The sequence below is a fragment of the Lissotriton vulgaris genome, chromosome 10 (assembly GCF_964263255.1).
Source record: "Lissotriton vulgaris chromosome 10, aLisVul1.2, whole genome shotgun sequence".
Lineage (NCBI taxonomy): Eukaryota > Metazoa > Chordata > Amphibia > Caudata > Salamandridae > Lissotriton > Lissotriton vulgaris.
The window spans coordinates 86,487,239-86,511,228 of record NC_141698.1 but is presented as its reverse complement, the minus strand read 5'-3'; the positions used below and the strand labels follow the sequence as shown (position 1 = coordinate 86,511,228).

The window sequence follows — 23,990 nt, the reverse complement described above, 5'->3', positions numbered from 1 at the left end:
ACCTTAGGTCAGGGGAAGCTGTGTGATGTCATCCGGAGAGGAGACTTTCAAGCACAATTATGTATCCACATATTAGCGGTGTGTTGTGCCAGAATGCTGTCCCCAAGAGTTTCAAGGTAATGATTGAAGCAAAGAGAGGACGTGAATGAGCCTTAAAGGAGCACCCTGCGTTTGTGGCCCTATGTCAAAGAGTACATATCCAGTTTTTATCTCCTGGGAACAACTCTTTAGAAGCATAAACAGTTAAGAACAGTACATCCTTTTCAGTGCATTCCTTCGGTGTTGCCATTAAGACTTGGTGATTGAACTTGTCAAAGGCCGCCCACGAATCCAAAAAGATAAGCCAGGAATCACCAGAGTTTGGCACTCATGTGGAACTGACTGCTACTGGTAGTGTAGCAGTTTCAGTACAGAATTCTGAAACGCTATTGTATGTCACCCATCAGGTTTGAGTTGTGTGACCATGCAAGGAATTGTGATAGGTGAAGGATTCCTGAAACAGGGCAAATTGTACTTACCTATAGGCGGGCTTTTAGCAAAAGTGTGTTTCTCATGGCCAGTCTAGAAGGAGTTAACAAAATGTTGCCACTGTTTGTCCATTAGGGGGAAAAGTGGTGTCTTATGTCTTCTACAAGTATGTCTGAGATAAGGCCAATAAAGTAATACATCGGATTTAAATTAATGAAGGTATGGATTAATTCGCCCTGTCACTTGTTTTTAAAACCTGTCAATTTAATGAAGATGCTCTATTGAGTAACAAGCATTGGAAATGCAATAGGTCTCGCATTAGAAAAGTTGGAGCTATTGGTCTTGTAAATGACAATATATTTTATTTATGTGTTGGTTTTTAAAATAGCTAAATTGATAGCTTTGTCATTTACAATGCCAATAGTTATAACTTTGGCGAATGTGACACCTATAGCATTTGTAATGCAACATGTATTGTATTTACGTGACTTAGATGTCAGCTCTGGTCGTTATGCCACATCTCTAGGGAGATGTACGAAGTACTGAGGAAGACAAGATAAACTGCACTTCAATAATGATGTCGAAATTAAGTTAGTACCTCTTTGATGTGTGTGGGGGGTAGTGTGTGTGTGTGTGTGGGGGTGTGTGTGTGTGTGTGGGATTATGTGTGTGGGCAAAATGTATTCCTGATGGTTTAATTATATGGGCAGCAACTGGCTAGCATGTGGGTAGAAGCATCGTGCAGGGAGAGAGAGGGGAGGTGGTGGCGGCTGGGGAGGGGGAGGAGAAATGCGAGTAAGGCTGTGTGCGGGGTGAGAGAGGGGAGGTGCTGGCGGCTGGGGAGGGGGAACAGATGGCGATGGCAGGAGATTACACAGACGGCGGCCTATAGCTTAGCCCTGGCCTGCACAGTATTACTCTCCCGCACAGCTTCCAGACCTTGTCCTCAACTGAGTGGCAGCTTGTATACACATTTATCGCCTCTGCATTATCGCTAATCAGTCGCTAGGTCTTCATGCCCCGATCTTATCACTTCACAGATAAGAGAAATAACGACCAAATAAAATAAATAATTTCTGACCAAATAGTCTAATAGACGCCATGTTTCAAGTCTAGGCCTTAAAAGGTGCACTCGCATCGGTAGCGGAAGACACGTGAACGAGCAGAACCCCAGGCTATGCAGCACCGGCATCAAACAGAAGATTCGACCGGTACTAGACTGCTTAGAGAGACCACGATTCGAACTACCATTAACAAGAAATTTAAAGAACGAAGTGGACTGCCCCAAATATTGCAGCAAACTACAAACAGCTAACTAGAAGGGGTAAACATAGGACGCCAAAGTATCTACTTTGAATGGATAATATAATCTAGCCTCAGAAATAGGTGTTTAAGGTCAACACGTGTTGGTATCTGTAAGAAGAATATCTGTCTGAGTTATCTAAGATCACCGTTTACCTAGAATTGTTTGACAACGAGGGAGCTCAAAATAAAGAGTATCAGTGCTTCAATATAGCATTCTTCAATATCCCAAAGCTAATCAATTTGTGTCTGGAATCTCAAAATCGTGTAGTCAACCAATAAAAATAGAAGTTATGTTGTATGTTATATACGAATGACGGTCACCTGACGAAGGCCCCCTGGCCGAAACGCGTTGTGTCCCACCTTACCGCATTTGCCTTCTTCACTTTTCCATCGACTATTCATATCGTATAGCACTCGTTTATTTTTCTTTTTGCACTATTGTTGAGCGTGTGTAGTTTATATCTGTATGTACACTATATGTTACTAATTGTTAAATTATATGAAATGTATGTGTCTTTTATAAATAAATTGAGGTAAAAAATAATGAACAAATAATCAAGAAACATAAAAAAATAAAAAAACTTATAATTTTGATATATCACTGTCTCAGTAAATCATTATGTGTTAGCATTTAATATGTAATATAGGGTCAAGATAAGGGCGCTTCAATGATCAATAGTTTGCTTAATACTTGTTCCTTTTCTCTAAAAATGTTGTTCTTTTCCCTACCAAAAGCAAACTAAACATTATGTAGGGGTCCCCATTTTTTCCATTAATAATAACTCGTGTACGGTAAAGCCATGAAACCGTGTAGGCTCAACAGATGCGAACCAAAGCGAATCATAAAACTCTGGGTAAACCGTGTCCAAAATTACAGTTTTGTCACGCAATCCATTTAAACCTAGCCGCCGACAGGGCAAGGGAGGTCTCGGGCAAATAGAGCGGTATGCACACACAAGTTCCTCCGCGCCACCAGCAGGGGTCAGTAGCGCGCATGCCCAACAATGGTGCTCTCCAGTTACAGCGGCACGTGCACAGCTCCCTCCAAACTAGACAAAAACCCAGAACGTTATTTATGTTATCTGTGAAGTGATAAGATCGGGGCATGAAGACCTAGCGACTGATTAGCGATAATGCAGAGGCGGCCAATGTTTTTGAACCTTTTTTAGGGATTACGAAACGCCACTGTTGACACGCTTTGTTTCCTATTATTTTCTCTGTTGACTTGCATAGAAGTGGAGGCAGCCCCTGAGATGCTGTTTTCCCGAAAGCTGACACGGCGGGCAGGGGAGGGGGCGGGGAGAGGTGCGACACGGCAGGCAGGGGAGGAGAGTAGGAGGAGGAGGGGGGAGGAGAGTAGGAGGAGGAGGGGGGAGTAGAGTAGGGGAGGCACGGCCTTGCGGCCGTGCAATCAAGAAGTGAGGGGGCGGAGCTGGGGGAGGCTGTGAGAGAGAGAGTAGGCAAGGCAGGCGGCTGGGGGCATGTGCACGCGCTTTTAAGCTCAATGCGCATGCGCATTGAGCTTAAATTTCTCGTGCACTGCAAGGAATCGCCACGATTCCTTGCAAGTTGGTTAAAGAGAGGATAAGCCCCCATAGTCTCGCAAGCTCGATGCACATGCACATGCGCATCGACATGCGAGACCTAAAAAAGGTAATGGTTGTGGGAGAGTCTTGTGAGGGGAAATTTGATGTTATCATGTTTTTCTTTTCAAATAAATATATATTCCTATAACTGTGAATCCTGGTCAATAATATTGAAGGATGGTGAATACTTTGTAGGCTATTAGGCAGTGACAAATGTTTTTGGGGAATCTGAGATCTAGAGATATGTCTTTGCTTCAAAGAGTTGTTAAATGTTTTTCTTCCTCACTGTAGTCCCTGAAGAAGTATTTGTTAGGTGCTTTAACACAACATTTAGAGGAATTCAATTTTAAGCCACTTCATTATTTTCATTACTTTTGATCTAGTCATGGGAGGAGAGCCCTAGTGGCCTTGACCTTCAATATATCCCTCATATCAGGCTTCTGTTTTTTCAACCAGATTTTTTTTTCTTCTTTAAGACACCAGTGAAAGTCTACTGCCTACCCACGTTCTTCACCTTTATAATTCCAGCAAGAGGATGTGGCAGCATTGCATGTACAGCACCAGTCTGCATCTTAGGCTAAATTAAAATGTGTGCGTCTGTGTGAGGTTATCCTGAAAATGAGGTTCTTGTGTATATTTTTAGCTTGTCAATCAATGGAAGATATTCTGCTCAGAACAAGAAAGACGGATACAATTTAGCCCTGCGAGCACAACATCCATTTCTATGAGCCTTTGTTACTGTTATTATTATGTAGGATAATTATCTTTTTTTAAGCCTTGCCACACTTTACCTCACTTAATTGTGTTGAATATACTGATGGAGGCGGCCTGAGCTCTGAGCCAACTGAAGAATGATCCAATCCTTTTTTTAATAAAGCAGGTGTTTAACAGGTCTAGGATGGAACAGAATTTTCTTCCTCACTAGTGACATGTGCCATCATGTATGTAATCAGTGCTATTTGGCATATATATTCTGCCCCTGCATGAATGTCTTTCATTGATGGGCATAAATGGTCACACTTATGATGATTATACCACACACTTTTTAAATGAATTAGATCTTTTGAAAGTTATCAGAATGATTTTTAAGACTTTTATTTATTTTAGCAATTTATAGAGCGCACAAATACCCAAGGGTGTCTCAGGTAAAAGTTTGAATTTAGCTGAATAACATGTGACCTCTTCAGTCTTAAATTCCCCTTTGTACCTATTCTGCATAAGTAGCAGATATCCAGTTGAAATGCCCTCCAGTTCAATACCCAATGTCTTTCTATGAAGGAACAGATTAGCTTTACAAGTAATTGTCTTAAGCTGCTGTGCTTGCCAATTTTCCCGAGAAAATAACAGGCAATAAAACTAGAGTTAAATTTGGCGCTAGAAATGACCTGTAATGCAATTTACTTTGATGGGTCAAACATTTTCCACGTCCTAAAGCAGTTGCAAAACATTTGCAGACGTGCGTGAAACTACCACACGAGAGACTACTACACGTGAGACTATTTCACTGGTACTTAAAAGGCTGTGTTTGGTTTCCAGTGACAGACAGACAATGATATTCTTGATACTTCACTTGTTCAAAACTCTTTGTTAATGCTCACTTTTACCTCAGAAACGTAATGTGCAAGCTAGATATCTCAGGCCAAGGAGTAAACACCTTCTATGGGTCTCTATTGTTACTTGTCTTTCGTTCATGTAAGAGTCTTTAAAATTGTCTCACTATGAGCCAGTAAGGATCAGAAAGACAAACATTACACAACATTTAAAACACTGTTTAAGACCAATCTGTTCTAGATTCTTCTGTATGGATGATCCTATAATGAAAGATCTGTTAAATCACTCTTCTGTTGTTGGTGCATTAAAAATGATGTGGCTTCCAAAACAGAATGTGCCCTGCTAGCCAGCCAGGAATCCTGATGATCTAGTGAACCCTTAATAATGGTTCCCTTTGCTAAGTTTCTGTAAGAGACTTAACACTTGGAAAAAATGAATTCAGTGGTAATTCAACGTAGTATGGATATATTATGCCTCCATTCCATTTGAAAAACCAAATGTTATTAAAGGAAAACACTTGGCAACTAAAAACAGTGTTGTGTGCTTTAACAGGATCATAAGTGAAGAAGTCAATAGGTCAATCATTTGCTTAAGCTCATAAAGAAACTGGACTAAATGCATGTAATTAATACTTTAAGAGCACAAGACTAATCCCAGTCACCACCACCAATTGATTAGTTTCTGATCTTGGGTTCTGGAGTAGCATGCTTCTTGCCGTAAAGCGATGCAGTGCCTTGTCGGGTAGGGCACCCTACGTTACTACAATTACAATACAGTGCAATAGAATACCATATGACGTAACAACTGTGTTCCTACACACTGTGTAAAATAACTTTGTGTATATTCTGCACAGTGGTACATTATCTTCAAGAATGTTTTTTAACATTACTCAAGTATTTTGCCGACGTTTAAAACAAAACGACAGTTACCATTTGTGCAGTTTGCTGAAGTTGTGTAATAGTCTGAATGCTGAATTATGGACAGTTTTGTGAGCCCTATCCTCTCATCTTACATCTTGCAACCTCATTTTTTATCTAACATTTGGACATTGAACTCGGATTTTTTGTTTTGCTATCTGATTATGGTAATGTTATTTATTTGATGCTGTCACTGCAATAATTTTTTCTATTTAGTGATTTGAGTCCTAGTACAGAGCTGTCAATCCAGGGTAGGATATAGCGACGTTTTAACAGTGGTGCAAATCCTGATAGTATATGTCCCTCTACATGAGATATGGGGGTCACAAATAAAACTGAGCCTTATTTATAAAAAAGAATTAAATCAATAATCATATGCTTAAAGTTTAAACTAAGCTTTGCTTTTCTACCCAGGGTAATATCCACAGGCGTTTTTACTGCAATTTGCTTGTGTGGAAACATGTACCTATAGTTTAGTTGCAAGCTGATTGACGCCCACCAGCTTGTCTCAAGCATCTTAATGTACTTTTATGCTATAGCTGTCAACAGAGAACATGAGTTTATCAATTTGAGAACATAGAAAACAAGCGCCAGTTACTTGTTTGTTTAACTGGAAAGATGAGGATTAGGGGAGAGGAGTTGGCCTAACGGCTAGGGCAGTCGACCTCGAATCTGCGGAACCGGGTTCGAGTCTCAGCAATGACCCTGATCATCTGTGGTTCTGGGTAAATCACTTAATCTCCCTTTGCCTATCAAAAATGAATGTGGCCTATTGTAACACAACTGGTGCTATGTAAAGCGCTCTGATACCCAATACTGAGTCAAGTTCGCGCTGTATAAAACTCTGTGTTAAAATAAAAAAAAGCATGCATCATGTGTAATAATGTTTTATTGTGTGCTCTCTTGTATGTGTTGTTTATAATACCTTTGTGAATACTTTATTTGTACACTATAGGTGTTTAACAAATCAACCTTTGTCTTACACAGGTGGCAAAAGTAGAGTACATAAGGAAAAAACCCAAATTAAAAGAAGTCCTAGTCCGGTTAGAAGAACATTTGGAATGCATCTGTACAGCATCAAATTCTAATTCAGATTATCGGGAAGAAGAAACAGGTAATTATTTAACATTTCACTTTAGATTTTATTTATGAACTTTTTTCTTGCAATAGGGCAGCCTTTTGCGCTCAATAGAAGTGTGACTATTTAGTGGTATATACAAAATAGTTAAAGACTGTGCTTGTTTATTATGTATATTAGTTTTGTATCGTATGAACCATTTTTTGCAATGAATAATTGTGACTATGCACTAACTTAAGCAAAACAGCATCTTGGCATTTAGCGTATGTTAGATCTCATAGATTTGAAATGACTTAATTAAGTGCATGTTTTGGTACTTGTATGGATGAGCTGGCTGTATGCATATAAATCACATTACATGTTAATTGCTTGAAGTGAGCATGTGCTGTATTAAATAATCACTGCAATATTTCCTTGTGGTAACAATTTCCATTTAAAATGTTGGGAGGTTGTTGTTACTAAAAGTGCAAGAAACATTTTGAAGTTAATATTCTTAAAGAAATTGTAAAATTCAAGGGGTATCGGTTTTCTTTTAGGAACAGCCAGCTCAGGTATTTGTTGTGTCAATATTCATCCACGTGCATTTCCATAGGGCTCTTTACCAGCCCTGCCCTTATGTTAACAGGAAAGCCTAGGGAAACAGGTAAAAAACGGAAGCGAAAAAAGTTAAAACCAGCTTAAAACTTCTGGAGGTATTTGGTAATCAGGTAGGACCTAAAAAGTTGCTACAAAATAATACCACAAGCAATGAAAACGTAATCAAATACTTTATCACACTGACACAATCACTTTTTCGAATCTTGACACTTGCTACCTTAAGGCTGCAAAGAGATTAGCTATGATTGGCTTTGATAATTCTTCCTGCTGGTATTTTCCCTTTGAGCTACATATCACCAAAAAAAAAACCTTTGCATTCTTGGGCTCTTTTTCCCTCTTTGCCCTTTTTAAGGTGCCTCTGCTTAAGCTTCTGCGATCTGAAGTGTCATCCCTTTTGCTTTTGTGCCTTCACCATTGATTCCTGAGGTCAAAGCATCACCTAATAATGCATGAGCGCATTTGATAGTTGAAAATGATTTGTGTTTCAGAGAGCAAGCCGAGAGTGTGCGGTACGTATAGTATATTATACATTGTGCATGGCCCACGGAATAGGCTTTAGGCAGTTGCCACCTGCCACATATTTTTCCATAACACAAAATGTCCTATGCCAATTACGGTAATGTGGAATACATAAAACCACCCTTTTAATAGGTGTATACTGCAGGTAAAGGTTATAAGGATCACAACTTATAACTTTTATTTTTGAACAAATTCACCATCTTAAGACCTGGTGCTAAAATATACCTTAAATAACATCGGTCCTTGGATGATCTGACTTTTAATTTCGGCTGTCCACGGTTTTAAGGATTCGCTGGCATCAAGTTAAAGATGTGCTTATTGTATGCATTCTAGAGTTTGCATCAAATCACAACATGTCTATTACTCAGCGAAAACTCTTAATTGCAGCCAATAGAGGTCAGTCTCCTAGTATCTTTAGTTAAGAAAAATCGGGGCATTTAGCTGTTCTTCTGGCATTTTGAAAGATACATAGGTCCGTAAGCACCATGGAGTTTATTTGTAATTTGAGGGCCATCAGTATAACTTAATTTTACAGGATTTTGCCAGACCATTCTAGTTTTCAAAGACTGACATCTATTTGGTTATGTCTCGGGTTTTTCTGCAGCAAGCTCTAACATTATTTCTCAATCTGTATTGTACTAGTGCCTTGTTGTAAATAGGTCCTTCAGACCATAAAAGTAGGCAATAAAGACTTGTTTATTGTGTGAGTTTTAGATGGACATAGCAAACTAAGTATGCCACTTGATAAGTCAAGTTAGAAACTGATCACATGCATAGAGGGGCTTTAAACCATGTTTTAAGAAGAATATGTATTGGGTGTAGCACCTGATCTGATTTTTGAAATGATCAATTATCTACTCTTAGACACTTTTGTGATGGCTTTTGAAATCCTCTTTTTCGAACTTAGTGCAGTTCGTCCTTTAAAGTATATATTTTTTCACTTAAGCCTAATTATATACTTTTTATTTTCTGCTTCCCCTCCTGCAGATGTGAGGTGAAAATAAGCTACAGAAACTTCCATCTGGGACATGGATGTACATGGTTTGTTACATTCCTGAACCTACTATGTATGGTGCTTTATTGACTGTGTTCCCGTATTTGTTCTCGTGTGTGAAGATTGACTCAAAAGAACACTCCATGAGAACAAAGAAACAATGTACATTTGTGTAATGTGACATCAAAGCAAGTGTGTTAGCACTCTGTGAAACAATGAGAAGCTTTCCCTGCCACAGAAAAGGGCAGTTGGACAAATGGAGGATACCAAAAGGACCACAAACACAACAAAGCTAGAAGTGAATAGCGGACTCATGTCAGAGCGGTCAATGGTGCTTTATGTCAAGAGCTGTGCCTACTTTCTTGAAGAAGATGGATGAACACTGATAGACTAACGACTTGTAAAAGAAGCAGGAATGTATCAAATGATCAAGTACTACACAGAAGCTAAAGAAACAACGCATCCTTGCTCAGTGGTGTTTTAAGTCTTTACGAAAACCTTCTGGGGAGCCTTAAGTAAACTTTTTTGTACACCATAAAGTGATTATTAAGCTTTCTTTTTACTCTTTGCCTAAGCTTTTTATTATTTGACGGACTCCATTTATGAATAACACGTATACAAGGCTGCTTTATGTGTAAGCCAGTACAACACAATGGTCTGTCTTGGTATGGCTCCGAGGAGCATGCTGAACAAAGGAGATGTATTTGAATGCCCAAGTAACGTCTAGTCATCAAATTAAACAAATGTTTACCACACTCGTACATCCATAATGTCAAAATGTGCCGAAATAAATGATAGGATATCCAAAGAAATTTGAGAGTTGTGCCAGCTTCCCAATAGTTATTGTTATTATGTATTGGCCAAATCCTTATTTTCAAGATAAAACTAACTTTATTTAATATGTTTCGTTTGGTGGAATGGATGGCTTCTTGTTGTAATTGCATTGTAGCGTGTCACTGTAGCATGTGGAAAACATGCTGCGTATAAACCTAAATTCTTTATTTTTGGTAAAAAAATGTTATGCTTATGTGTATTCAACAGAGATGTGTTTTTGTAAAGTTGAAGTTTGTATTTTTATCTAAAATTAACAGTTTTTATATAACTGAAAAAGCTTTTTATGTTTTCTTGAACCAAAAAAGAAAATGAATTTGTGGTCATATTTTTGTAATACCATGTCCCAAACAATGACATATTTTTACTGATACCAGTGCAAAGAATTGCTGAGGCACAAAATATCAGATAACCTATGGCTGCAATGCTGGCACCACAGAGGCAGGCTGTCCTATTAACTCTTCTTGTCTAAGGCATGCAACAGATGTTTCTAAATTCAGGCAGAGTTATATCGTTTCATTTTAGAGGGCATGCATAACAATGCCTATGTATTGATGGTTGGTGGCATGAACCAGATCTCAATGAGGCAAATAGACGGTTGATTATTAAGGTAGACGAAATACGCCATTCTACCAACCTGAAGTCCAATCTAATCTCAAAAAATAGAAAAAGCACCTAATGACGAGCTTATCAAAGCCTTCTTGATTACCTCCAATGAAGGTTTTATCAGCTACAGCACACTCCCAACCAGATCTACGCTGGTATACAATTCTGTTGGTATGTCACTCTTGGCTACCTAACTGAATGTTGGTTGCAGAATCGTCTCTGGAACTTAGTTGCAACAAAGTGACGAAACAAGTGGCCATGTCATTTTTATTTTAAGCTTTGCACAGGCCACCTGTTCATTGTTGCCATTACTGGTCTAATGTTCTTTTTTTTTTTTTTTCCGAATATAGATATTTTCGGGACTTTTTCCATTGACATCATTTCATAATGCCTGTAACATTGATTCTAGGTATTTCATTTGGTCTAAAGCTTTCAAAAGGTTTCAGTAAATCTTACCTCTTTTATGTTCTAAATAATGTGGTATAAGGGATTCTGAAACCAGAATGCTCAGATAACTACCCTTCCCACCACCATTCAGAATGTTCTTCATATTTGTGAGCTTAACCGAGGCCAAACAGTAAAAATATATTTTTGCATTTATGCTTTAGTGCCGCAAATCTTATTCGGAAAGGAAAGGTTTCTCTATTATGTCAAAAATCAGTGTTTATTAGGATTTAGAAGCATTTCAAAACTTTTTTGATATATCTACAATATTCCCACCGTCTGCAGCCTTGTCAAAAAACACCTCAAACAACAAGTTAACTATTATGTACTGGTGTCTTCAGATGCTAATGGGAGGTAGTCAGTCAGCCACTTTTATTTTTTCTTTGATGATCTTCCCAGACAATTTCATTACATCAAAACTGGAATACATGTGTATGCTTGTTTGCAACTAAGTGTACCATTCATAATGTTATGCACATGAATGTCTGTGTCTATGTTCAAAAGAACGTGTATAAAAGTGTAATTTATATATTTATGTTTCCGTGGGATGCCAATAATGTTGCTCAGTCCTTTATTGCCTAAAAGATATCTAATGAAAAAGAATTCATATATCCATTAAAATCATGTAGATGAAAGTAACGTGCCGTAAGTGTTGACAATCTCACAAGTCTGTGTGTGAAGCTTATGGATATTGAAACTACTCAGTTTATTGCACTGAAATGATAAAAGTCATACTAAAGGTACATAACTATTCTGCTTTTAATCCACCCTTCCAGGGTACAGTGCCCTGCCAATAGATAGCCGACCTGTAACCATGCTTTGAAGGCTGAAAATAACTGTTTTCATAATGGCAGGAATGTGTACTGCAGGTTTATGACTAGCACAGAACGAAAGGGAACCACTCATAGTTTCTTTTTTAATTCCTTGTAGCTTATGTAAACAGTCTGTAACTAGTCAACGACCAGTTCTTTTATTTCGGCTTGTTCTTGTTTTAAATTAAAAAACTTTATGGATGGTATTTATCCACAGTTTTAGCAATGCTCCACCAACAATCCACACAGAGAGATCCTAATCAAGAGCTTCTAATCTATTTATGCTGTTTCCATATTCTTATGGAGCATGCAGGTCTTTTTCCCAAGTAAAATCAAGAGTGGTCTAGTTGCAGCCAAAGTATCCCCTCTTGTTCATCAGAGAAATGTAATAGATGTGCCTGTTCCCGTCTTACACTTGGTAATTTCCAATAAACGAATGGCCAAACAGTTTTGCTCTTAAGTATAGATTTTTCATGACATCATATGTCTGCATTTTCATTTACAAAGTGTGCGAAACAGCAGCCTATTTGAGAGTAATGGGGAGTGTAAAAGTGCTAGTATCATGCGGTGGACATCAATGCCCGCTCTTCCCATACGAGTCGCACTTCAGTTCAATGTTGTACAACAAACCGTTATTGTTAGAGCTTTGCCATGTTCCCATTTGAATGTCTGGTTACTGGGCTTGTTATCTGCTCGCCACATTCGTCCTTTATCTTTTCAAACCAAGTTTTAATCACAGTGGCAAGTTTCACATATTGTACGTTGTTGCAATGTTCTGATCTCGGAGTACGACAGTTTGTAGGTTTGCTTTCACTTTCTGTTGCATGCATCATATTTCAACATATCATTTCAATTTGCACATCTTTCTGCGGCTGAATCCTGCTTATGAGGGAACTAAGACTTGTCAAACAGGCTTTTCTTTAACAAAGTTTGATTAATCTTCAATTGAGCGATTAAGAATCCACTGCTTCACGTGATATACAAAGGCATATTCTCAATCATAGTGTATACATTAATATTCATAATCTTACCTACCCCTATGTGTGGTGTTTTTAACACAGTAAAATATATATTTTTAATTCAAATGAAATCCTTCGTCTTCAAATTAAAAGCACAATTCTGTCAATGTATCTTTTTTAATCCAGCGCTTTTAAAAAGGAACGTAAACACAGTAGAAAGAAATAAGCTGGTAGCAATTTGCAGACAAAGCAGTGAGTTTAAGGCAGCAAGAGTGAAACCAGAGGTATTGTGACAGTGAGTCGAAATTCATGTCTTTGAACACTAGACTAATATCTTTAGATAGTTAACAGATTAAAGAAACCGTTTTTGACTCACTGATTTCATATCATTTACCTTCTTGACAGCCACTTGCCCTTCAAATTGTTTTTAAGGCCTACATTTTATGTTGTGCCTGTTTGTGTAGGGGAATGCATGCATAGACCAAACGAAAAAACGACATCACAATAGCAAAGGGGCCCTATTCAGCCTGTGCTTTATGAAGCTGAGCCTTCGGAGCCTACCAGTAAACCACAGTAGCTTCCTAATCATTGTATACCTGGCAAGACGCAATAATGTGGAAGTATCCAGGCCAAGCAAGGCGTATCCCATAGAGAAACTGACTGCCAGAACGCCGGTTTGAACTTAGACAAATGAGGACTTGCATAAGTTGATATAGGTGGTTAATAGAATTATTTGTATTTGTAGAGTTATATGTAGCGTCAGCCCAACCTGAGGGCATCCGAGTGCCTCACAGTGTATACATGGTAGCAAATATGTAGTTTACCTAAAATATTAGGGTTGACATACAGGCACAATTGCAGTACATAGGCGATACTTTAGAGAGTATAAGAATCAGTAGCAATACATTTCTGGGGTAGACAGTTTATGGCTATATAATTTGTTTCAGAAGTGGTACTTATTGGGGTAGGCATAAAGACATCCTGGAAGTATTGAAGCGTAAAGTCTAGCATTTCAGAGGTAGAGACAGCTGATGAGATTGTTTGGGCTGCAGCCCGCGTAAGCGAAATGTAGGAAGGCATTAGGAACATTATCTGAAACGTTGTTGAGGTAGAACACAACATATCAATATATGTGTAATATTTTAACAAAGCATAGATACAATTGCAGAGGGTGTCCGGGGACTAAGTAGACATAGATAAGACCAATGAAATGTCACTAGTAGTTAGTGCATGGGCAGAGGTCTTAAATACCTAGAGTTATCATTTCCTTCTGCACTGGGAGGAACTTCATGGTTGTATTTCCTCCCCTAAAAGACAGTGGCAGTGTTTTTACTGATAGAAACACTGCTATCCATTTAAAACTATCTAAAGCCTCTTGCAGGTCAAACAAGTAACTCTTCTTGGGTTTCGGGATCTTGGCTAAAAGCATGCTGCTGCAAACAGTGAGTCTTTCACGTTATTACATAACCTGTTTTCTGATAATCTAGCAACCTTGTGTGAAGCTAGATAGGTTTCTTTTTCGCTAACTATCAATAAAAGAACAGTGTTATTGGTGGTCCTGGAGAGGGAGCTTTGCCAACTCTGTTGCACAGTTAATAGTGTTTTCCCTTCCCAGCTTGGTTAGCAATTAGTGTTCCATTGTATGGTTCATGTGGAATCTACTTAGCGTTGACTTGGACATGCAGAAGTACTCTTGTAGAAAGATTTGCAGTGTCTTGGAGACGTGCCAGTTTGATTACCTGTGACAAAAATACTTTACTCAGTGGATTTTAAATATTGAATCAACCACGTTCTCCAAAGACCACCATGGCATCTATTGGCAGGCAGCTTTTTAAGGAAAACTGACTGTTTCTATCTGGTAGAGAAAACGAGTTTACCTTTGAAATATTTCCCATGTGCTCTAATTTCTAGACTCCTGCTTTAATTAGAACATTTATTTAGATAGTTTCCCTGCGCACGACTTTAGGTCCAAAGGATTCACCTTCATATAGGCATCAAAATAGCTCTTAAATTTGACACGGCAAACAATGCTTGGAACTCTCATTGGCTAAGCAGCAGGCATTTGAGGAATGTCTCTAGTAGAAAGCCATCCTGGATCTGATCCTTTTTCATCTCTATGCGCTACTCCAGCCAAACCACTTATCATCAGTAGGTACAACTGCTCAGTCCATTAGTTTAAGTAGCTTTCGTAGAGTTTGCTATTTTTTTATTTTTATTTATTGACTCATAACTTTTGTATAGTGTATGCAAGCATCCTCAGAGACTTCTTTTGAACAAGTTTAAACAGCCAAAATAAAGGTGATATCAATGACAACGTATAAAGAGGTGAAAACGTGAGTGAAACAGACTTGAAGCCAATTAGTATAAAGATTTAGCATATATAGAAATACAAGTATTGCAATATTCTAATCAATGTAGTGAATGCCCAATAATATGTGACATTTAAGAAAACAGTAAATGATACATTATGGTCGCCATTTCCAGTATCTAGAATATGGAATTGAAGAAATACAGTTTGAGAAGAAAATGTTTTAATTCCTTTTTGAAAGTTGGTAGGAAGAAGAATCTTTGTGTAAATGGCAAGAAGGAGCCTGAATTTGAAATAGTAACAAATCAGAGCTACGAAGTTGATAGGTACAACCAGAGATTTTCAGTTTTTTGGGCAGATAAGGCAAATGGTCAGAGTGGATCAGTTTGTGACCTAAGCATACAAATCTATAGCTGGGTCTAGCTTTAAATAGAAACAACCTCAGAATAAAATGCAGCAAATTGACAGAAAGTAGCGACATAAAAACATCAGGATCATCCCCAAAATTGAGGGTTTATGTAACCAATTTAACCGTGGAAAGTGATAGAAACTGCAATAACAGCATGGTACGAGGAAAAGTAACATTATGTGACCAAATCATCATTCACCATTATAAAAAGTCCCCACCCTAACACTGTCTTACTACATGAATATTGATTTGCCCGTAATGGGGAAACTGCCTTAACAACATGTGTTCAGCCATGCCTGCTGTGTCCCTGCATGCCGAACCATGCATATGCGTGGTCTATTGCAGAGCAAATGGGCAGGCACAGGAAGAGAAAGGATGGGAAGTAAGGTCGTTTTTTGGGGTGTGATATTTTAGAGTTCAGGGGTGGGGGTCAGATCTTTATAGGACAGGGAGCAGTTTTAGGACTCAGGGCGGGGGGGGGGCTGGGTTGGGGTCGTTTTTAGGGCGTTTGGGTCAGTTTGTAGTGAGCATGGAAAAAGGGACAGTTTTAAGGGCTGGGTAATTTTTAGGCCTCAGGGCGGGGGATCTTTAGGGATGTAGGGACAGTTTGTAGGGTAGTGGGGGCTGGGGTCGGGGTAGTTTTGATGGTATGAGGTTAATATTTAGGGCTCGGGGCTGGGGAAGAGGGCCAGTTTTGAGGACTGGGGTCAGGGGTATCATCCTTAGCACACTTGTCCCTTTACCAATCATGTGCTTACCACAAAATTGCATGGTAAAGGCATGCGTGGTAAAGACGTGGTCATGGTTGAGACCGTGTGGTTCAGACATGTGATATTCTATCATACAATCGCCCCTAACGTCATGCAGAGGTCTCAGAACAAACTAGTTACATGAACAATAAAAATTCTTGTGAATTAATGCTGTACCGTCTGCTAGCAGGAAGATCCTTGGGAAGAATGTAAAGGCTTCCTCCAGAGAGTTCTTTGAAAACAACATATTATTACAAAACAAACAGTGCACATTAGGCTGCATGCGGAGAAATATAAACACACGATTAATATTATAAAGTCAATAGACATGGTTTACAAAATGGAGTTGAGTTCTAGTAGAAGCCTAGTTAAAGCTAGGCCATGAAACACTCCTAGCTTTTTTGTTGTACCTTCAAATAATTGGTATTTTTTACCATACATTTCTAATGAAAGAAAACACTGGCATCAGCCTTAAATCACCCTCGTGAAACCAGCCAAGTATGCAGTCTCTTTTTAGGGATACATATTCTCTCCTTGTTATGTATTTATCCTTGCACAACATATGTTATCCAATATATGTTATTGGCTCCCACCATAGCCCATTGACTCTGATGTCTGGTATGAAAAGTTTTACCTTTCATATGATCTGTTTTTTCAAATAATTATTTAGAAACTAGTCCATTACCATAATTACTTCATGTTCTTCTACTCTTAGTGTCATTTGGTCCCTTTCCTCTCACTTATTAGTTGCATTACTATTTGCTCAACTTAATCTCTTTAGTGACTTTTTTTTAAAGGCTTCATGAGTTACAGTTTTTACTAAATGACCTTATCTTCCATATAGTTTAATCACTGCTTTCTACCTGGGGAATTCTCTTTCGTTGGCTATGTAGCATTGTGTTCCACATCTAAAACACCTTTCTCTTGACTTAAATGTAATTTCTCCTTTTGGTTGACGAGCCACAACTTGTATGTTCCCATTGTTGTTGCTGTCTTTATTTACTCCACACATGCCAGACTGGGTTTGAACTTTTTTGCAGTCTGAAATACTTCGCCCAATGTAAAATCATCCTTTAGCCAAAATTCCTCTCTAACTCTACCTATGCTACAATCCTACTTATATTGGTTCCTAAATCTCTCTTCCAAATTTGATCAAATTTACAATAATTTGGTGACATACTGTCTCAGTTATCACATACTTTTCCACAGACTCTCTGCTCTTTTGCGTTCTCTTCCCAAAGCGTAATCTATTCAACGCAGTACAAAACTTAAGTAAAACAACTGTCAGGACCTTACTAAATTTTAAATTCATTCAACCCATTTCATCCTTCAGTTGTGGTCTCAGGTATGTGTTCCAAAATCTCCTGCCAATTGGGCGCATATATATTAGCAAGGAGCTTTTCTTTTTGTATTTAAGTTTGTTTGACATAGTGTGGTGTAGTGTGAAAATATATTTTTCCACATTTTATGACTGGTTCTTCTAGATTGGACAAAAAGAATTAGGGTGGAGTGACGATTTGCATCGTAAGAGGTAAATATGAGGTACTGTATGTTACCTAGGATGGAATCATATGCTGTGCACTCAACACTGCCTGCCACAGAAGTACCTGGTCCTTCAGACCACATCATTAAACCTAATGCTTGTATCCAATATGGTACTCAATCCTAACTTCTCATTCTACTTTACTTTCACAAGGCTCTCTCCACATGCTGTTGTCTTCTTGTTTCTCTGTCTTTCCTTTAGTTTAGCTTTTGCTTTACAGTATTTGCAGGTATAGAATACAGAGCTGCATTTTATAAACATTACAAACCCTCTGAAGTTAAATGGTAAGAAGCTAAGCACCCGCTTCATCCTTAGTTATTCTGTTCAGTGGGCTTTGCAGTTCTAGTGCAGTTCTCTTGGGCAACACTTAACACCTGCACGGTCACTCAATCACAGTTAAATTGCCGCAATTTCCTACTCTCCAACTTGTGCCAGGAGACAGAGCCTGCCACACACAGTCCTTGCTCCACTTATCTCCTTGAAATGCTTCAGAGATATCTAAAGGCATATGAATTCCATTTATGAATCCACTGATGTATCAGAGATGTGTTTATGCTGGGGTGGTGCATCACACATCTGGTTGCAGTGTAGCCGAGCTGACGGTCAGCAATTGCACCACACTGTGCGGTCTTGTTGCTGCTCAGCAAAAACTATATAATGGTAAGTAACGCAGTTTGCCAAGAGTGACAGGTCCCACACAGCAATGACCACTGTGGGATAGACTTGCAGACCTGCGATTTGCATTTTGCCTCGAGCACAACTAGTGGCATGAGAGGAAATACCATTGCCACTGGGGCTGGCCTCGAATGCCCAACTTCCACTATATGTCAGGCATAGATCCTCCCAAACAGTTGACACCAAAGTTCACTTCAGTCTTAGTGGGAACCTCCCAAGCAGGTTACATTGATGACCATTACAATCACTAAAGCCACATACACATTCAGTTGGTCTCACGAAAATTAAGGTGGTACTGCCTTCAATTATTTGTTGATCAGTGCCTCAGTTGATTTAGCTGTTAATTGGCAGATGATTAACTCAAGGTTGAGGTAATCTTTAAACAGGTCAATTGTGATGTACCAAAAAGCCAGTGTACCTCTGTGACGTTGTGGCATTTATTGTCCAGCAACCGTCCCATCCTTGTCACCAATGTGTAAAAAGGTTGTACAGGTAAACGAGTGAAAGGTTGAAATGTGCATTTTATTCTTGTTAAGCTCCCTAGCCTCCTCTGTTGGTTCTTTAGTTACATTCATCAATGTCAGGGATCCTAGCTAGCATGGCATTGGCATCCGGAATGGCAGCAGCAGCATCATTGTCATTGCAGGCACATCTCATCCTGATGACTCCAAGAAGAGAGTAACTGCAGTCATCTCTGATAAGTCTTCTACAAAAGTTCCACATTTACTATGTTTTTTGGCTTGAAATCTATTTTTCTTGGATGTTTAAACCCATGCCCGGAAAATTACAAGGATGAAGATAGTAACACAGATTGATTCCTACACAAACATTCTGATTAGGTGCTGTTTTGGGTCTACAAAATGCCAGCCAGGTCTACCCTTGCCCAGGGGGTGATGTTTAAGTCTCCGTTACCATACAGTTCAAGCTGTCTCATTGTGAAAGACCTATTGTGGGCCTACCAAAACCTAAAGTGGGCGTAAAGCCCTTTCAATGCTTACCATTTATTGTCTTTATTATCACTGTAATTTGCTTGCTTCCTTGTCCATCATTTGGTTGTCCCTCCTCTGGAGCATAGACTGTTTACCACCCTTTGGTTGGCTAATTTGTATTCTTCCACTGCTCACTTTTAGGGAACCACTTTTCTCTTTTTCTTTCAGCACTCCATGAAAGAGCATTTGTGTTCTAATTCTCACATTTGTGTGTTGCTTTCCTTCCCCAACATCCGACCCCATGCAGGCTTCATGTTGTTCTCAGTCACTCATGTTTTATTGTGCAGTGCACTATTACCTGGGACAGTATCCTGGTGCTGAAATGCTGGGTCTTTAGCATCTTGCAGAAATCAAGAAGTGAGGAGAAGGCTCTTATGTGAAGCGGCAGGCTGTTCCATGCTTTAGGAGAGATACAGTAGAAGGCTCAACTGCCAGGCCTTGTTGTCCTTGTGAGTGGGATTTGTGCAAGTAGTGGTCCGAACGAGCGGAGGTGTCTGGAAGGTTTGTAAAAGCAGATGCGATTGTTGAAGTATGCTGGGCTAATGTTATGTAGTTCCTTGAAAGTGTGGGTGAGGGGGTTGAATTTGAATTGTTTGTGAAGGGGGAGCTAGTAGAGCAATCACGTGTGGTGTGGTGTTTGGTGGTGTGATGTGAGTGCGAAGTGGTTGGTTGAGAGTGATTCTGGTCGATGAGTTCTGAATGGTCTGCATCATACTGTTGAGTTTTTGTTCATCCCAGCATTGAAGGTGTTCCCATAGTTCATCTTGCTTGTGACCAGGTCTTCAGTGATGGTTTTGCAAGTGTTGTTCGGGAAGCATTTGAAAATTTTCCTCAGCATCTTCAGTGTATGGAGAAGAGGCAGTGATGCCATTGACTTGGGCAGTCATGTAGAGTGTGCTGTTGATGATGACCCAGAGGTTCTTGGTGTGGGGATTAGGGCTCGGTATCAGTCCTAGCTCTGTTGGCCACCAAGTGCAGTCCCATGGCAAAGTGCTCTTCCTGAAAATCACAATTTCAGTCTTGTTGGTATTCAACATTAGACAGTTGACCTTCATCGAGTAGGTATTGAACTTGATCTGGGTACTGGGTGTCTTATCCGTGAGCGAGATTTGCGTGTCATCAGCCTTGGAGAGAACGTTTATATAATGAGAGCAGTTGATGTTGGCTAGAGGGATCATGTATGCATTGAAGATGATCAGACTCAGGGAGGATCCGATAGGAACTCCGCAAATGAGGGTGAGAGTATTCAAGGTGTACATTGTCAGGCTGACTGATTGGCTCTTTCCCGCCAGGAAGGAGTAGATCCATCGGAGTATGTGTCCTTGGATTCTGATGTCATGTGTTGGATGAGGATGGGGTGGAGACTGTCAAAATCTGTGAAGAGGTCGAGGAGGAAGAGGGCCGCCATATCTCCTATGTCCAGAGTCATGCACTCATGTGCTGCTTTCTCTCTCTCTCATCTGCTTCTGTGGTGCACACAGTATTTTCTATATCCCTCTCTGATGTGTTTTCCCCCTGCAGTCCATGTTGTTCTCCCCCTCAAGTGCTGCCTTCCTCTGCTCCCTACCCAATTTTATTTTTTATCATCACCTTCCTATTGCGTCCCCCAACAAGCTCCTCCATTGCTCCCCCACCAGTGGTGTGCAGTTACATTTTTAAAAACATTTTTGAGAGCCGATCAGTTAGCATTTTCTGGTAGTTGCTTTGCTACAAAAAACGTACTTAACATTTTTTATTTTTTTTACTGTAGGTCCATAAGCCTTATCGACTATATACAGAAGGTATTCAGTTGCACTCTCTTTACAAGGATCCACGATTGGATGATTGACAACACCATACTGTCCCCTTACCAAGCGGGGTTCTGGCAGAAAACAGGAACTATTGACCAGGATGTCCAGTTCATCCTTCTATACTAGAAGGTGGTGATCATTGACTAGGGGAGTCTCTACGTCTCATTCATTGACCTGAAGTCAGCTTTTGACCTTGTCCCTCGTAACACTCTTTGTCAGGTATTAAAAGACATGGGTAGGCAAATATTCAAGAGTGCGATGGGAGGATCAAGGCCAAGTTACAGACGGTATTAAAATAAATAGGGGTACTCATTAAGGGTGTGTTCTGGTCTCACCTTATTTTGACTCTACATAAACAAAGTAGTCGAGCACTTATCCATGATCCCAGCAGATGCCCCAATGCTAGGGCGGGAGAAAATTGTGACACTATTATTTGCGGATGGCACCCTTTTAGTCTTTAAAACACCCGGGGGCCCTTCAGACGTTGCTAAACCAACTTAAGGTTTTTTGTGACTCGAGAGGTTTGGAAATTAACACAACTAAAACAAAGTAAATGATGCTGAACTCTCCTAAATCATACAAAGGGTGACCAACCCAAGAAAATGTTTTGCTCGAGAGGGTAGGCAGTTTGGTTATCTGGGTATTAAACTACATATGCCCTAGAAGCCGCCCCTAACCAAAGCAAACCTAAAATGTAATCAACTAGTTGGTGCCTTAAAGAAGGAGCATGCCTGCTCATATACCAAACCTGTTGCACCCGCTCTCGAGATATAAAATCAAAGGCAGTGAGTTGTGCCCTATATGGGGATGAGCTATGGGGCTTTGAAATATTGGTTGACCTATCTGTGTCGGAGAACAAGTTCCTAAGGAACTTAGTGTCACTCCCACCCAAGTACTCCACTTTACCCCCTCAAGTTGGACATGGGCTGTAAATCTATTGCTGATCTAGGTAAATTATGCCCACTGCTCTTTTGGTAGAGACTAAAAACGACACCTGAACTGTCCTCCTACACTACAGCACTTGATGAAGTCAGTTCCCTGAATGCATTCAACAAGATAGGCTGGATCAAAAACAGTAAAAGCCTACTCGACAACATTGGGGTAAAGGGTCAGTGGGAAAGCATTAACCCTTTATAGTTGCCTTTAAGAAACAAATGAAAGCTATGTACTGGTACTGGGTAGCCCAGAAGGAAACTAGCAGCATCAGGATGGGCAGATTTTGTTGATTTTAAAATTAACAGATCCCTGGAAGGCTAACTCAATTTTATCCAGTCACCAACTGACTGGAAGTTATATATATACAGTTTTAACTCGGAACACTTCCCCTGAATTCCTGCACATGTGCATTGTCTTGCAACACAGTACAATCCAAGTGTTGCCCAAGCTGCCAAACCCCTATAGAATCAACTGCACATGTTCTCTTTGCCTGCCAAGTGTACTTCTGCCCAAGAGGCAGGTGGTTAACACCCATTTGCAAACATCTGGGAACCAGAGAGCATGGCGGGGCCCTACGTATCCTTAAATCTGATACAAGACCATTGTTTGCCTACGCACTTGCAACATTTCTAGGTCAAATGTGTGGAATCAGGAGGAAGTCACAAAGGCCCTATTTCCAACCTCCATAGTTCGCTTCAAAAGTATGCTCCCTATTAGGTCTCCCAAGTGTTAAAGGTAGGGACCCTGTCTATGCTTATGGGAAGACTAGTGGATATAGTGGGCCCCTCTCCCATGGATACCGGGTTATTGGCTTCTGCTGCCACTACTTCCAACATATATTAGGAACGTTTTAATCTGTATAGATTTTAACTGATTATTTTTAACCCAACTTTGTATAATAAATTTATCATTTTAAAAACTCTTTTATGTAATAATGTCAACAATGTATTTAAACATTTTTGTACTTCTATGGTCTGATGACCGAAATAAAGAATTTAAATTAAAGTATCCATTAGTTGAACAAGATGCATACATTCAGAATACCTTGGGCCTGATATACAAAACATAATATTGCTATTTTACGATTCCTTTTTAGGCAAAAATAGCTAATAAGACATCATAAAATGTTATTTACAAATTCTTGTAGGTCTTTGTGAGAAATTGGTTTGTTGGTTGAGGGGGGTGTGAGCCCTTCTCATTCCGCAGCCACAATCCTTGCCCGTGTGAACCACACAAAGTCACTGAATTAGCCTGTGCTTAACCCTCTGGTAGCTTGGCACAAAGGCAGTAAGGCTTAACTTGGTGGCAATGTGTAAAGAATGTATGCAGCACTTGAAAGTAATAAGGTGAAAACACAACACAAGAAACATTCCACACTAATTTAAAAGAATGGAGTACCTTTCATTAAACTATTTAACACCAAAACAACCAAACTCCAATCAGTAGAAACTTGAGTTATACATTTTTAAAATTGAAGGTCAAAAATAGCACCTAAAAGATTAAAGCGCCAACCGCGGACATCTAGTCGCTTGAGACTGGGGCATAGTCGAACGGTGTGGCCAAACAATGGAGTGGTTTTGTTACACAAAGTGGATTCGCCCCAGTATCCTACGGACTTCAAATAATTTTTTAAGAAAATTATCTGCTAAAGTGAAGTTCAGCGGGGTAAGGAAGCCAGTGTTGTCCGAGAAGGAGGCATCATCATCAGGGAGTCGGAATATGCAGTGAAGATTTCTATGTTTGGTCATAGTCCATTTTATGGAAAGTCCCCAGTGGGATGTAGCTGCAGGATGTAGCTGACGAGGGCTCCATGAGGCTGGATAACTTTTATGTGAGGAGCCGCGGAACAGGATTTGCTGCTGTGTAGAAGAACATAGTGGGGGCTGCAGCAAAATCAGGCCAACAGGTGATAGACCTTGGGAAG

The 23,990-nt window shown here is 39.7% G+C and overlaps 1 protein-coding gene across 3 annotated transcripts in view; it reads left to right on the top strand.

Annotated features, from left to right (window-relative positions):
• Positions 1-11,531, top strand: part of PDGFA (platelet derived growth factor subunit A) — a 94,808-nt gene extending 83,277 nt beyond the window's left edge. Inside the window, exons 5-7 of one of the 3 annotated variants that reach the window (XM_086940546.1) lie at positions 6,815-6,941; positions 7,531-7,612; positions 9,009-11,531. In XM_086940546.1, coding sequence (XP_086796672.1) covers positions 6,815-6,941; positions 7,531-7,586 — 183 coding nt within the window. In that variant the 3' untranslated portion in view covers positions 7,587-7,612; positions 9,009-11,531. Of the gene's footprint in view, positions 1-6,814; positions 6,942-7,441; positions 7,613-9,008 lie in introns of those variants that run through there. The other 2 variants (XM_086940548.1, XM_086940547.1) reach the window with 2 other exon arrangements.
• Positions 11,532-23,990: the final 12,459 nt, after the last annotated feature.